Genomic DNA, 16,749 nt, shown 5'->3' on the forward strand with positions numbered 1-16,749 from the left:
AGTCAAATATATTTTATTGCATTGATGGAGATTGTGGCATTAAGCTGTTTGCAGATGATATCAAGTTATACCAATCAAAACCAACAAATGTTTTGATTTCTACCTATTCATTCCTATTTATCAAGTTCCAATACCAATATAAAAATTATTCATTTCAGGATATTAAAATCATTAAAATATTCTAATATCTTAAATACATTTAAAACTATTCATCGTTAACAACTTTCAAATTTTATTAAATTCCTGCAGTTTTTGTGCAGTCTGTACTAGAACTTCTACTCCAGTTTGGAGCACTCACCTATTGAAAGATATAAGTTGGATAGAAAAAGTCCAAAATTATTTTACAAATATTGTCTGCAATAGATTTCATATTGCATACACTGATAAGTTATCAAGACTTGTTTTCCAACTCGAATCTCTTGAATATTGCAGAGATAAATTTGATTTTTTTATGATTTAAAAAATGTGCGCAATCTTGTTGATTTACTCTTTTCTAATTTTTTTTTTTTACTTTTTCTAACTCAAAATGTTTTACAAGAAGTCATTCACAACAATTTACTCTGCCTAATAAAAACATTGATAATACAAGAAGCTTGTTTTACAGCAAAGTAACTATCAAAGTATTGAACTCACTTCCTGACCACATAGTGAATTCACCTGGATTCAAATCAAATTGATCTACAATGCCATTATACAGTTCTTCAATTTGTTCTATTAAAAACAAATTTTTATTGACTTGTTTTCTTTACACTTACTCTTATTAAAAATTTTGTAATTACCTGTCTGACCTTTTTGTATTTGTACATTTTTTAAATGCAAGTAAATAAAATGCTTGTGGTAGATACAAATGACATAAGTCAAAATAGCAAATGATAAAAAACACATTTAGTAATTTGATTATAATGTATGTATGTCAAAAAAAGAGTCAAGTTTTTATTTGCAGAAAAGTTTACATTTTATAGATTTTCAAAACACTTCAAAAAGGTTTAAACCCATATCTTTGCTTTCTTTGTTACATATTGTTTATTTTAGTTTCATTTATCATGTTTTTTTATATTAAATGAATTTTATATTGATTCTAAGTATTGTTTAATCACTTAATATAATATTTTAATAAAACAAAAATACAAACTTTATATAGACAGAGTTAATCTAATGTATATATAAAATGTATTCATTAATCATGCAATATGCTAATTTATAACTTTTTAAATGAGATATATAAAATAAAACACATAGATAAAAATGGTCCTTAATGATGTCAACAAAGAAAGAATTATAGCAATAAAGAAGTATAACAAAACAAGAAAAACAGATATTGATCAGGAAGAAAAAGAAAAACTATAAAAAGATAAATGCATTGTCCTAGCTGCCCTTTAATATTACCAAATTTCAACAGATAAAATAAAAGTAGAAATTGAACTACCAATAAATCTGGGAAAACTATAATTCATTGTATATATGAGTGCAAAATTTTAGATAATCACTGGGCAGTCAGGAAGTCTTTTCTATCAATGTTCAATATTGTGTAAAGGCTTAAATCCAATTTAAACCTAAACACAACGGCTACACGGCCTACACGGAAATGTGCAACTACCAGTCTATATGTGCAGTGCAAAAAGACCAGAAATTGCCTAATAAAGGTGGATTGTTTGATCAGATAAATCTCCATTTGGCTTTCACTACACTTGAAGATTCCATGTTTGGAGGAGTAGTTGTGGAATCAAACGATAAGTAAAAGAAACATATAAATGTAACAAGTAATACACATCGTAATAAAAATTCTAACAAACATTTAACTTCATTGAACTGTTAATCAAAGTGTAAAGACGAATTTAAATTAATAAAGTAATTTTAAAAATACCTGTAATAACAACAGTGCATTCTACTTGAAAAATACTTTCATTTGACCTTTGAAATGTAAACTTGAAACGAATTTTGGAATTGACAAGCATGAAATTTTCTATTTTGACAAACAACTTAGTATTCTTTCTTCTAACAACAACATAAATTTGATATCCATTTTTTCCCATATTAATATTTATCCAATCTTGTTGATTTAACTTGTATTCAACTTTAGCACATTTTTCATCATTGGGTAAAATAAATACAACAATCAAACCATGAAAGATTCTGTATATGCCAGTACTATAAGATGAGAAAAAAAATATGGTAACTTATAAATTTTATAAAGTTCATTTTATAAAATTTAATTCTGTAATACTGCTATTCACTCTCAATTTTTAATTTTGTTGAGAACCTGCTTTCATAAACTTAGCCATGTTTGCTACAAATTGTTTAAGTAAAATATCTTTGATTAAAAAGAAAACAATTATCTTAAAACTTTTGAAACATAATTAAATTTTGAATGACAATTGGATTATTAAAGTTTAAAATGGTCTAACTAACCATTATGTAACCATTTTGATTTAAACATGGAACGTGGTCTTGGTTATTATCAAGAAATATTTTATCAAATATATAAAATGATTCATAAAAATTATAGAATAAATAAATTAAAAAAATGTTTGAATAGAAGTCAAATTCCAAGAAGCAAAAAATTCAAAAAACATGTAACACCAAAAACCGTTATTCCACCTCTGCATAATCTCCTCTGTACTTATCTTTAAAAGCAAAATAACAAAAACAGTTTAAATGTATTGAACAAATTCAAACTATCAATTCTTTAAAATTATTATAATGGCATTTTCATGAATTTACATCTACCAAATTATAATTAATTCATGATGTTTGCTGTATTTTCCAGAGTGATCAACAGCTAACAATAAAACTTTCATTATTTTTTACAACTAATTTATTTTAACTAAATTAAATTTCTAGCAGAATTAGCAACACCTGATAAGAAATGCTGTACCATTGATATCTCAAACACAATGAAAGGTTTATAGCAAGTTTAAACATTAGACATTAAAATATATTATATAAAATTTTTTGATTTCTCCTGTAATTATAATATACTTTTTTTATTCGATTTACCAATTTAAACAGCTTTTTTTTAAGAAAAAGTAGTAATTAAAAAATGACTACTTTAAACATTCAAAATTTATACATTTTCAACAAACATGGAATGATTCATAGAGATATTTTAAGTACAATTGGATTCGTAGAAAGTTACCATTACTCGTTTCATTACTCATTTCATCAAAAAGTAAAAGTATGATAAGTTTTAATAACATCATCAAATTCATTTTCTACAAATATCTATGTAAAAAACTAATAGAACTTATTATTATGTTTTAAAATTAAATTTAAATAATTCGATTCCTCTCTAACATTCATATTTTAATAAGAGTAAACTACAGATTTAAATTAAATCTAAAAATTCAATTGGTTAGTAGACATTTTACACTTTTCTAAAGATCAAGGTAAGTTTTAACCAATTTAAAATAAAGATCAAAATCACAAAAATTTAAATGTAAATGATTTCTTATTAAAAAAATGGTAAAAAAAAAAAATCTAATAAAAAAAAAAAAAAGAAAATAACTTACTCTTTTAATAATGCATTCGAAGTTTTCTCTAAAATTTAAAAAAAAATCTTTTAACTCAAGATAAAAATTATTAAAACAATTTATTTCTATTCATGACTAAAACATTCTTTTTTGTAACAATTATTTTAAACCTTGTTTTTTATATATAACATTATTTTGTTAAAATTAGATGGCAGATTTTCGTTAATTAATAAAACCTTAATAAAGAAGACAAGACTAGCCAAATCATAATAAGTCAATTTTTATTTGAAATAAAGACTAATGAAACTTTATAGCGTATACTTAATTCTCCCGTAAAGATATATAAAGTTTTATACTTACGTCAAAAAATTTTAATTTTTTTATTTTCATTTAAAAATTCAAGTTTTTAAAAAAACAATATCTTCTTTGTTTTTATATTTACTTCAAATAAATGTGTAAGTTTAAATTTATTTTACTTGGTTTACAATATCTAAATGCTAATCTATCGCATCTTAAATTAAAGAAATCTTTAAATCTTAAAGGAGTCCTTTATATTTATTTAAATGTCCAAGTTATTTGATGTAACAACTAAACCATTTACAACCAAAAACACTAAAATTCTCTGTAAAAAGACAATTATATGGACCAACTACAGTTTTTGCAATTGCAATTAATTTTACAATGTTAGCTATTAATGGTTTGTGAGAAATACTAAACCTACTTTCAGCAATATCAATTTTCAACTAACACTTAAGCCCAATAAAGTTTATTGGTTAAAATGTTTATTTATATTACATTATTTCAACCTAAATACATCATTTGCAAAAAAAACATTAAAAAAAAATAAAATTTTATAGAAATTATTAACTATTTCTGAATTTTCTGAAATTTTTAATTCTCAAAAATCTTAATTGTTGTAATTTATAAAGTTCTATTCATATGTAATTTATGAAGTTCTAAGTCAGCCACTATCAACTGTCATCTACTATTATTTACCAAAACAAGATGGTACTTAGCATCAGCTAAAATAAATTTAAATAGCATGATCCTAATCAAGCTGGAGCAAACATATGAAAACACTTTTCATTTATAGCACCAATAATTCTAAAAAGTGCTGAGTAATTTCAAATTCATGCACAACTTTTTTCCTACTAATTTGGTGCTTTTAAATACTCTTGTGACAAGTTTTTTCAAATGGTAGTGCAAGTTTCATAAACAATATTTCATAAACCAATTAAGGTAAAATAAAATAAAATAATTTTTTCATTTAAACTAGTCATTATCGAATTTATTGAATTACTTATTTTATTTATTGAATCTTGATACTCAACTAAAACCAATATATTACATTTAAATAGTTATGTAATAGTATGATATAAATACTTAAAAAAACAAAAGTAGTTACACTTACCATATAAACATTCAACAAGATCTATTCTCCCTATTAAACAAAGTTGTTCTTTAAATTTACTTAAATTATCAAACCCAACAACACTGTGCTGTTCCAAAGAACTAATTAATTCCAAAGTTGATGTAACATTTTCCAGACCATCAATATGTGAGTTTAAATATTTTATTTTTTCAACATCATCTTCAACCAATAGATTTGAAATCGTTGTCATATTATGCCAATATTCATCCTTATTAAACCACTTTGGCAAATCATCCATTTTTAACGCTTTTTTGGCGAAACCTCCATTTTTTTCTTTTTTTATGCACTTTAAGTCAATATTTTTTGCATAGTTTTAAACGTTTCGAACAAAATAGCGCTTGAACCGAAATTTTATTTTATTTTTGATAGTATCATTTTTATGCAACTAGAACAAAAAGCTAAATTAAAAATCAAAAAAGTAAAAAAAAACTTTTTACTAATAGACCGCACACTTGATTAATTACTTAGTTTAGTTTTTAGAAGGTGACTTAGCGCCGACCCTTATCTAATTAAGCTGGTGTTAATGGACCTTTCCCATAAATCGGCAACTGCGCAATGCATTGTGGTAGTTGTATTCATTTAAATCAAAACAATCCGATTAAAGTATTAGGAATTAAATATTATTATAATGATTAGTTCTTTTAATGCTAATTTAGAAAATAAAATTGATGCTAGTTCTTTTCAGAACTCTTGCCAGGCATCTAAAGCTATGTTTCGGGAACTTAAGCATGATGAGCTTATTGCTGTTGACGAAGAAGAATCTATAAACAAGAGTATATCAACTTGGTCAAGAGACATTTCACTTTTACCAAATATATCTCACAATTTTATCAAGAAATATCTTGTTAATGATACTATACATATTGATAATTGTAAAAAAGGAGCCAATAAACACCAAACTCTTGGCTATCGTTTATTTAAAGAAAACTATGTCAAAAATGTATGTGTTAAAGCGAATGTAACAGCATCCATAAATTTGTTTATTGTTAAGTCTAATGTTGCTGCTTCTATGAAACGTAAACAATACGAAGTTTTTATACACTTGTGCCAATCTACTGGTGAAATACTTTATTCGAAATGCCATTGTAAAGCTGGTGCGGGGGGCTGTTGTAAGCATGTTGCTGCATCATTATATCAACTAGTTGATTATAAAGAGTTAGACATTAAAGTGGTCCCAGAAACAGAAACATGTACTGATGTTTTACAGATATGGCATGTACCAGGTGAATCATCCAACTCTGAAGCAATTTTGTTTTCAAACTTAAATTTTGAAAAAGCTGACGCTTTTAAAGACAAAAATAGTACTCGAAAAAGACCTTTAGTTTCAGGAACACGTAGATACCATTCATTACCAAATTGTTACGAAACCTCAACTTTACAACTTCAAACTCTTTGTAAAGGTTTAGAAAATCTCTGCCAGGGGACATATATATCTTCAATAATTCGTGATAATAACTTTCAGGCATGTTCCTTTTTTAATTCATCTCTGTCAACATTTATAGACAATGATATTGCAGAACCTTTTAGTAAAAAAGATGACCGATTGATTATTATTACTCTATTTGACAATTTAAAAAAGGTGATTGATTTAAGTTGTTTGTCTACTGAACAAAAAGCATTTGTAGAATTACATTTAATTGTTGATATTGAGGAAGCTAAAAATATTGAAGTCAATACAGTTAAACAATCTGAAAGTACATTATGGTATCAAGAAAGATGCAAACGATTGACAGCTTCAAATTTTGGTACTGTAATAAATAGGTGGAAAAAAATTTACCCTACATCAATTTAAAAAAAATGTTTACAAACAAAAAATATCAAAGCAGGAGAAAACTGTATGTGGGGAAAGGTTAATGAAGATATAGCAATAAAACTATATGAAAACATAACGAAGTCAAGTGTTACTCGATGTGGTTTTTTTATAAACCCGAAATGCCCTTGGTTGGGTTGTAGCCCTGATGGAGTAGTTAGCGCTGAAAAAGTACTTGAAGTGAAATGTCCTTCTTCAAAAAAACATTTAACAATTAAAGAAGCGTGTCAAGATAAAAACTTTTATTTGAAATTTAACGATGGTGCTCCAAAATTAAAAATAAACCATCCTTATTACTATCAGTGTCAAGGCGTTATGGCACTAACAGAAACTAAAACAATTGATTTTATTGTATACACAGAAAAATCATTGCACATCGAAACAATAGAGTATGATGCGGAATTATGGAATACAATTATTTTTCCAGAGTTAACAGATTTTTATTTCAAATTTATGTCATCAGAAATATTTAAAGTAAAATAAACGTTTACAGAATATTTATAAAATGTTTCTTTTTTTGTCTGGTTACATTATTTGCTATCAGTTTTTATTAGAGGTGGCAGAAAAGTAACTAAATAACAAACTATGACCCATATTTTGTTCATGTCAGCAGCCATTGAAAGTGGAAATGTGTTTTGTAATATTCTGTAGTTTTTGATTCTTGCAATTGCACGTTCGACATGAATTCGCACAGATGCAATTCGTCTTGTTTCTAATTCTTTTTCCAATGTAAGTTGAAAATCGCCTTCAAGAAATGGTGGTATGTTGAGACTAATTCCTTTTGGTAAGTCATTTACGATATCGAAACCTCTATCAGCCATCAGGCTATCACCTTTTTCTAATAATTTTAGTATGCCACAATGATTTGTTATCTGTTTATCACTTGATCTTCCAGCATATAAATCAGATACAAATGTAATGACACCACTCGGTGCAATACCAATCAAACCCTTTGCTGTGTGATGATGTTTATATTTTGAAAACATAGCTGATTGAGTGCGATAGCTAGTTGGCATCACAGTAAATATTTCTGTACAGTCTATAATTACACGAGTATTAGGGTATACATCTTTAAAGCAGCTAGGCATTGTTTCATTAACTAGTTTTTTTGTTGGCCATATTGGAATTGATCTAAATTTTATGTGCAAAAAATCATACCAAGTAATTAATATCCTACTGGTAGTGCTTGATGAAATATTAAACCGTATTGCTAAATCTTCTATAGGAAAGGCGCAACGTAGTCGAATTAGCACCATGAAAAATTCCTCTTCAACGTTTAATATACGTGATCTTCCTCTTGTTTTAGATGAAGAATTTTCACTTAAATCGTCAGCAACAGTAGACATTGAACCCCAATAATTTAGTGAATATATTTCTGGTTCTAAAAACTTCATGACTACTTTAAATAGTTCAAAATTTTCAAAACCTGTGTAAAATTTGAAATGTTCTTTGTTATGTTTAAACCTTTCAACTGTAAATTGTGATAGAAGTATTTTGTCATTGAGCTTACATATAGCTTCTTTTTGAGTGTTTTCTAACGCTTGTTTTTCTTTTATAATGTCCTCAATTTGATCTTTAAGAATTTTATTTTCTTGTTTTAATGTTTCTTCGTAGCTTAAAACAGGTGTCGATAGTTCTTCACTATAAGGTATTTGTATTGTTTTATGTATTAAACCAAGGCTATTTTTGGTTTTCCTTGGTACACGAGCAGTTAGCTTAACTGTTTTTGGAATAATTGTTGGAACATTATTCATATAAGTTTTTTTGTTCCCTTGAAAGTGTGCTGAACAAACTCTGTGTGAAGAAGAAGGACTAAAGTCTTTTCTGCTAATTTTGGCTAACCATAACTTTCTTAACACTTTTTCCTTGGGTATAACATAAAATGATAAGTTTTTATTACGCTTAGAATTATTAAAACAATTTGGTACACAACAAGTACATCCACCACTTGTTGAACTGAAGTCAACTTCACTGTGTTCAACTTCTCTCAGTGAGATCGAATTCTGTGAAAAGAGTGAAGTTAAACTTTGTGAAAAGAGTGGTTCACTGTTTTCGCAAAGTTCAACTTCTCCGTTAAAAGTGAGTTCACCTTCAGTAATTTCACTATCATCTTCACTGTTTTCATAAAGTTCAATTTCACTGTTTTCACAAAGTTCAATTTCACTGTTTTCACATAATTGAACATCACTGTTATAATTTATTAGGCTTTTCGACATTTGCTTTGATTTAAATGAATACAACTACCACAATGCACTGCGTTTTTGCCGATTTATGGGAAAGGTCCATTCCGGTTTAATCAAAAATGAATTCCGGTTTAATCAAAAATGTTATTTGTTAATATAATCATCTCTTACTCATTAAAAACCAATTATTATACTATTTCTCAATATAATCATCACTCACTCAATTCAATTTACCTCACTCACTTTAACATGTCAACTAAAAAATCAACAGCATACAAGGAAGATGATATACTAGCCGCATTAACTGATATGAAAGAAAATAAAGCATCACTGAAAAAAGCTGAATTCAAACAAGGCGTTCCAGTCTCAACGCTCAAAGATCGCAAAAATAACAACTACAAAGACTTCCATGGCTCAGGTACAACAACGGTAATCTTAAATGAAACAGAAAGATTGATGGTACATGCGTTCCAATTACTTAGTGATTGGGGTTATGGTTTAACCCGAAATGAAATCCTAAAATTTGCATGTGGCTACCTTAAACACGAAGATCAATTGCACTTATTCAAAAATGGCAAGCCTGGTAATGACTAGTTTTATGCCTTTATGAAGAGATGGTCAAAAGAAATTTCAACAAGAAAAGTGGATAACTTAGCATCTAAAAGAGCAGCTTCTTGTACGCCTGATATAATTGATCGTTATTTTAAATACGTTGCCAAGCAATATTAACAGACTGGTGTAACTACGGGGTCGCATATTTGGAGTTGTAATAAAAAAGTTTTTTTGGGTGATCAAAGCAAAGCAACCGTATTGTGTCAAAAAGGGACAAGAAGTGCATTTAAACTTACTGGTAGCAATGAAAAAATTCATTATACTGTAAGCAATCGCTGCAACGCTGATGGGCATTTTGCACCACCATTTGTGATATACTAAGCCAAAAGAAACTTTCGTCCTGACTGGGCAAGAGGTGGTCCAGTTGGCACCAAATATCCAATTTCAAAATCAGATTGGATTTAGCACGATACATTTTTTGAATGGCTGAAATAAGTATTTATACCCGAAACTGAGCAATTGGTGGTATTCATATTTTAGTATTAGATGGGCATACATCTCACATAACTTTGGAAGCGGTATTGATGTGCAAAAAACACAAAATAATCTTGATTTGTCTACCAGAGCATTCTTCACATATTCTATAACCATTGGATAGAGGTGTCTATTGTCATGCCAAACAAGCATGGAAAGAAATTCTTACAAAGTAATACAAAGACTCAAAATGTAAGAACTTAGATAAACAAACTTTTCCACCGTTGCTCAAACTGCTGTACGAGAGTGGAAAAATGTTTTACACGCTTGCATGCAATCGCTGGTTTCCAGTACACTGGCTTAGTTCCACTTAACAAAAGCAACATAAATCATAAGGCATTAGCAATCACATAAATGTTTAATCTACCTTCATCAACTTTAGCAACCTCCACAGCACATACATTTTTTTTTCTTTACATATAATATTTTCGATAATTTTATTATCATTTTTTTAACATATATTAACCTAATCTTATGTTGTCTTTTAATACCTATCTAATAAAAAAAAAACGAAAAAAAAAAAAAAAATTAAAAGAAAAAAAAACATTTAATTTTTATTAATAAGTGTGCAGTTTGACCCGGTTTTACTCTATAACTTTTGTTAAAATATAAAAAAAACTATTTTTTAATATTTAATTTTGTATTTACACTTTTTAACTGTATTTTAATAAATTTATTTATACTTTCTAAACAAGATAAATAAGTTGAACCAATAATAAATAAATTGAACTACTTTGACATATGCTTTCAGATAACAAAAGCATATGTCAAAGTAAGTTGTCTTGTTTTGATTTTAGAACATTTGATTTTAAAAACTACTTAAACAATATTATATATAAAGTATTTCAAAAAAAAATGTTTCTAAACAACTTGCTGACACAGCTCAATAGTTTAAAAACAAAAAACTCATGAGAACTTTGTTTTAACTTATAAAAGTATTATAAATAACAATGAATAAAACAAAACAAAAATTGTATTTGTCAAAAACAACAACAACAAACATAATCTAAACCTTGATAGTTTTATATCAGCAAAAACTATTTTCACTTTATTTAATTTTTGAAAGTATTTTATTAATCTATTTCCAAATCTTTTATTTTCCTCACTTATCTATCCTAATTTTATAACAATTATACTTGATTTGATCCAGTATAAATTTTTTAAATTTCGTCATTAATTTTTCATGTTTATACACAATCTTCAGATGGTATGATGAATAAATAGAGATTATAAATAATATTCAATTCTATTTCTATGAAATTATTTATCAAAAAAATATTATTAATCAAAAATACAATTTTAAAAAAGTCTTTAAGTGTTAATAAGTTCAGTCTGACAAATCCAAAAAATTATTTTTCAAAACTAAAATGCAAAAATTAAAAATAAAGTCATAAGAAATAAACTTTGTTTAAATTTCTATATTTATTAAAATTGTGGTTACTCACTAAATTATTTGAAACATATAAATTTATTTTAAAACATATTTTAAAATAAACTGGACACATGATGATAACCATGCGATTAGCAAGATGTAAACAATCATTAGGATATAAAATTTTTAAAATAAAAATTTTTTAAAAAGTTTTTATAAACTACATAAATTTTATATAAATATATACTGTTAGACAGATTAGGATGTTTTAAAAGAGTATTACATACAAAATGTATATGCTAAAAACTCAATAAATCATGGTTTGATAATTCTGTAAAAAAAAAAAAAAAAGATGAGTCATTATCAGCAAATTGTTTAAAGTGAATGAGCACTTATCATCAACAATAAAAAACAGAACTTTTATAATACAGTTACTGTATACTTATTAAATAACCCATAATTTGCTGAATGGGTGTTCAGATCGGACTTTCTGAAGGATTTAGATGCTTGATACTCTCTGCAAACCTTCCAGATTACTAATTTAAGTCTTACGTTACAGATATACTTCAAAATAACCTTCAAACTACCTTATCAGATAAAGGTGTGCACTGTCTAGTATATTTTACCCACATTGAACTTTAAAATACTGCATTTTTTATTAAGTATGTTTAATTTAAAACATCTTTTAACCTAAAACCATAAAAATAGTAAACTATAAAAAAACTAAACATTTCAATCATTTATATCAAAAAATTATTTATATTATTTCATTCATTATATCAAATCCATTTTATTTCAAAATTAGTTAAAAAATGTTTAGTCTTTTTTATTTTTCAAAACATTTAAAGTATAATAATAGACAATGCCTAATTTACATGTAAAAATAAAAAATTCTGAAAAATTTTTTTTTTACATTATAATACCTTTTCTGTAAAAATTCAGGGTTAAAGTTCAATTTAAAGATTTATTATTCTTTTAAATTTTATTAACAAATTTCAGCTAATCAACTGAATATAAACCTCTAACGGGTGATGCGGAAGTTATCAGACAAATCCTAATTTCATTATTTGAGCATAATAATTAGTTTTTGTGGTTTTATGCGTAGGTATAAACGTTCTATAAAATATAAACTTTATTATTTGAAACACAATTATTTAAAATGAGGTTAAATGCAGCTGAACGAGAATCTTTTCGAAAGCGACTAAAAATGTTTTTTGTAAATAAACCTAATATAAAAAAAAAAAAAATCGTAAATCATTTTGAAAAGGAAGGATTTGCTCGAAGTACAATATATGATAACCTAAAAAGACTTGAAACTGTTCAATTGTTTTCTGATAGAAAGCACCCTGGTCGCCCGACATCCTGGACTAGAGAAAAGAAAGCCGAACTAACGAGACTTGTCAACAATCGAAAAGGGGTCGGTCAGAGAAAAATAGGTATTAAATTCGGTGTAAATCAATCGACAATTGGTCGTCAGTTAAAAAAAATGAATATTAAATATAGAAAACGTGAAAAGACTCCAAAATACACTATAGAACAACAAATAAAGGCAAAGAAAAGAAGCAGGAAACTAGTTAACCAACTCTATAACACAAAATCATTTCAAGTCATCGATGACGAAAAATACTTTTGTTTTGCAGGGGACAGCATGCCTGGAAATTTTGGATACTACGCAAACAACAAAAAGACATGCCCAGAAAGTGTTCGTTTTATAGGAAAAGAGAAATTTCCAAAAAAATTATTAATGTGGATAGCCATATCTGACCGTGGTATGTCCGAGCCATTGTTTCGCTCTTCCAAGGCTGTAGCGATCAATTCATCAATCTATATTAATGAATGTTTAGAAAAACGACTTCTTTCATTTATTCACAAGTATCATGGAGACTTTAACTATTTATTTTGGCCAGATTTAGCAAGTTTTCATTATTCTAAAGATTCTCTAAATTGGATGGACCAATATGTCGATTACGTTGATAAAGAATCCAATCCCCCAAATGTGCCTCAAGCACAACCAATTGAAAATTTATGGGGACATTTGGCACAGAAGGTTTACGAAGGAGATTGGCAAGCTTCAACAGAGCAAGTTTTGATTGATCGCATTAAACTAAAACTACAAGAAATTGATTTAAACTTTTCACAGTTGCATATGAAAGGCGTCAGAGCAAAATTGAGATCAATTGCAGATGGTGGTGTTTTTTCATATGAAAAATAATATATTTTTATTAAAAGATAAATGCTTTATTTAAAAAAAATATAATAGTAGTTTGTTTTTTTACTTATAAATAAGTTATTGACGTTTTTATTTTGTCCGATAACTTCCGCATCACCCGTTATAACATTTTTAAATTAAGTTACATATTGTAATATAAATGTGATTTGTTACATGCAAAATGTTCATTATTTTTATGTAACCAAGATGTAGCATAACACATACTGACACGTAAAATTTTGACCTAATAATATTATATAATAATATAACATTGTCACCTGTGGTATCTTTTAATTTTGAAACATTTTTTAATTGGTAGTTAATTTATAACTGGCGTTAAATGTGTTTTTGGAAATATCTACACGCATATCCATGCGTATTTTTACATTTTAGACATACAATATCTTCATAGCATAATATTTATGCTAAAAGGATAAACAATGTCAAGAATATAAAAGATAAAGAAATGCATAGGTGATGGTTTCAAAGAACACTAAACCTTATATAATTTAAGGTCCTTGAAAAAACTGAAGAGCTACTTACCTTGATATAATTAACTAATACGTTATCATTGAGAAGTCTTTAAAAAACTTGACATTATATGTAGATTTATTGCTTGTGGGCACGATATATTTATGGATAGTGTAAAGGCCAAGTGGATTAACTTTTCAATTTTCGGTTTTTATTATCATTGTGTTTCAGCATTAATAATACTATGTTCTACTTATAACCAAATGGACTAACCCATCAACAACATAGATTCTGTGTTGTTGATTGATATTATCATTTGTTAACAATATTGTAAATGCATTAATATTTGTCAAGATTATTGTAATTAAAATAGTCTTTTTTTAAAACACCAACCCACAAGCAATCTATTTATTTGTTTTATAACCCTCTTTGTGTAATGAATCATAACATTTTGTTTCATAAATTTTGTAAAATAGAATATGTAATTAAAATATGTTACAAATACAATTTTTTTTGTTACTTTACGTCTTTTTATTTAATTTAAATTACCTATTAAAGTGTAACCAATTTTAACGTTAAAAAAATCTATATTTGAGATGTATCTTACTTATGCCTTAAATCTAGATTTAGTTATGTTATGTTACGTCTCATTTGGTTTCACTTTAAAAAGTTTGAAAAAAAACAATTGAGACTTTTTTTTTCTTGTGACAATGTAACCAATTGAGACTATGCTATTTGACAATAAAAATAAAATAAAAGATGATATTTAGCAATACGGCAATGATAAACAAACATACTGCATTATCAAGTTTATTTACTTAATATTTAATTAAAAACTAGAGAATGTAACCTTGTTACTTATTGTAACAGATTGAGAAGTAATATAACTTTGAAATGTTATAGGGATTTTAAGACGAATCAAAGACTCTTTCAGAGGCGTAGAAAGAATTTTTTGGTGTTCGAGATAGGTAACTTCCAGACATGGAGCAAACTCCAAACATTTTTATATTTATACTTATGTCAAATAATGAGGGTTTGCAAAAAATTGCGATGATTGGAGGCTGGGAACAAAAAAGCCCCAAAATTTTTGCCCCCCCCCCTTTGCCCCAAACGTGAGAGCAACAAGTTGATGAAGTATCTTTTGTACTATTTTTGACTAGACTTATATTCATCGATAAATTTTAGATTTCATTTTAAAATATTTTAGCGTTCAAAAATTATGACCGTATAAAGTTTAAACCCCCCTCAATTTGAGGGGGTTGCAAATTTTATATGGTAATAATTTTTAAACGCTAATAGACAATACTATGAAACAAACAATTATTGTAACCTGTTAGTTTAAAGCTCGTTAAGTAAAAAAAAATTGTTCGTTAAAGGCTCGTCTGTAAATAATTTTTATTATATATTAATATATATATAATATCACAATTTTATTTATTACATAAATATTATTATAACATAAATATATATATATTTCGAGCTTTAATCGAGCCTATATGAACGAGCCTATGATGTTCAAGCTCGGCTCGTTTAATAAACGAGCAAAAACATTTTTTTTTGTAATTAAAACTTTTATTTAAGGTGGTATAACATCAAATAAATAAAAAAATGAAATAAACCTCCAAAATAAAAATGCTTTTAAATACAGTTTACTCAAATGATTTAAATAAAAAAAAGCAAAAAAAAAATTTTTTTTTAATTAGCAATAGGACCATAATGGGGGAGAAACTATCAAAAAATGCGTTTTTGGACTAAATTTCAAAACATTATATCTACGGCTAGCCATCATCATACGACCTGAAATTTCGTACACTTACTCTTAACACTATTTTATTCCATTTAACAGATAGATTTTTTTAAATATCAAAGTAAATGATGAGTTATGTAGATTTTCCTCATATTTTATCTATTTTTTGACGTTTTAGAGAGATCTGACTAAAAAAAAAAATTACTGATTATAAAAAAAAATCCATCTGTTAAATGAATTGTATAGGTATTTCGAGCAAGTACTGAAAATTTCAGATCAAATGAGCAATGCTAACTCAAGAAACTGTGTTTTGAAGTTTAAGCAAAAACGAAAAAACGCGAACTGAGATGAACAGCTTTGAAAAATTCTTGATATATTATTTACAATTTTAATTTAAAATCCTCCTGAAACATAACTGTCATTACATTCATTTGCTTTCTCCTCATCTAGATGACCTTTTTTGATGGCTTTAAGAGTTTTTCTTCTTTTTTTCCCCTTCTCTGATGACTTGCACCTCATTTGACTAATCCTTTTTTTATTTTTAGAAGTCGCTGAAATATTTGATACCTTACCATGTAAACCAAAATGTCTAAAAACACTAATAACACCCTTCGCACCATCATTGTATGCTAAAATAGCTGAATACATTCGCATTTCCAGTGTTGATTTAGAAACAAAAACTCTTTTTGGTACACGAGCCCAAATGAGTGCCTCTTTAGCATTTTGTGTGTTTCCATATAAACATTTTGATAACAATTCATCTGATTGTAAATTTATAATTATTGGTAGAATTAATTCTTTAATCCATAGAGGTATGGTAGATTTGGGTTTATAATTCTTTTGATTTAGAGCCCAGTATTTGCACCAACTATATTTTCCACGAGAACAAAACTGGTGGCATATGTAGGAATCAGGAAAATCGGTGAAGTGGAAAAGTATGGCATAAACTGCTTTCTTCATTGAATACAA

General features: G+C 27.1%; 3 protein-coding genes across 3 annotated transcripts in view; 1 reads left to right on the forward strand and 2 right to left on the reverse strand.

The window, feature by feature from the left end:
- LOC136089508 (uncharacterized) overlaps window positions 1-5,309 on the reverse strand; it is a 32,484-nt gene extending 27,175 nt beyond the window's left edge. The window contains exons 1-3 of the mRNA XM_065815550.1: window positions 4,882-5,309; window positions 3,510-3,537; window positions 1,865-2,148 (exon numbers count right to left, since the gene is read on the reverse strand). Coding sequence (XP_065671622.1) covers window positions 1,865-2,148; window positions 3,510-3,537; window positions 4,882-5,140 — 571 coding nt within the window. The 5' untranslated portion in view covers window positions 5,141-5,309. The remainder of the gene's footprint in view (window positions 1-1,864; window positions 2,149-3,509; window positions 3,538-4,881) is intronic.
- Window positions 5,310-7,242: 1,933 nt separating this feature from the next.
- Window positions 7,243-8,928, reverse strand: LOC136089929 (uncharacterized). Its single transcript, XM_065816029.1, has one exon. It carries the CDS (start codon window positions 8,926-8,928, stop codon window positions 7,243-7,245), a length of 1,686 nt encoding a protein of 561 aa, XP_065672101.1.
- Window positions 8,929-12,512: 3,584 nt separating this feature from the next.
- On the forward strand, window positions 12,513-13,565 carry LOC136089930 (uncharacterized). The gene has a single exon (XM_065816030.1). It carries the CDS (start codon window positions 12,513-12,515, stop codon window positions 13,563-13,565), a length of 1,053 nt encoding a protein of 350 aa, XP_065672102.1.
- The last annotated feature ends 3,184 nt before the right edge of the window (window positions 13,566-16,749 follow it).

The sequence above is a fragment of the Hydra vulgaris genome, chromosome 13, assembly GCF_038396675.1.
Source record: "Hydra vulgaris chromosome 13, alternate assembly HydraT2T_AEP".
Classification (NCBI taxonomy): Eukaryota; Metazoa; Cnidaria; class Hydrozoa; order Anthoathecata; family Hydridae; genus Hydra; species Hydra vulgaris.

Excerpts from the sequence above, each read along its gene's own strand:
- LOC136089930 (XM_065816030.1), top strand. The coding sequence starts at position 12,513 with ATGAGGTTAAATGCAGCTGAACGAGAATCTTTTCGAAAGCGACTAAAA.
- LOC136089929 (XM_065816029.1), bottom strand. The coding sequence starts at position 8,928 with ATGTCGAAAAGCCTAATAAATTATAACAGTGATGTTCAATTATGTGAA.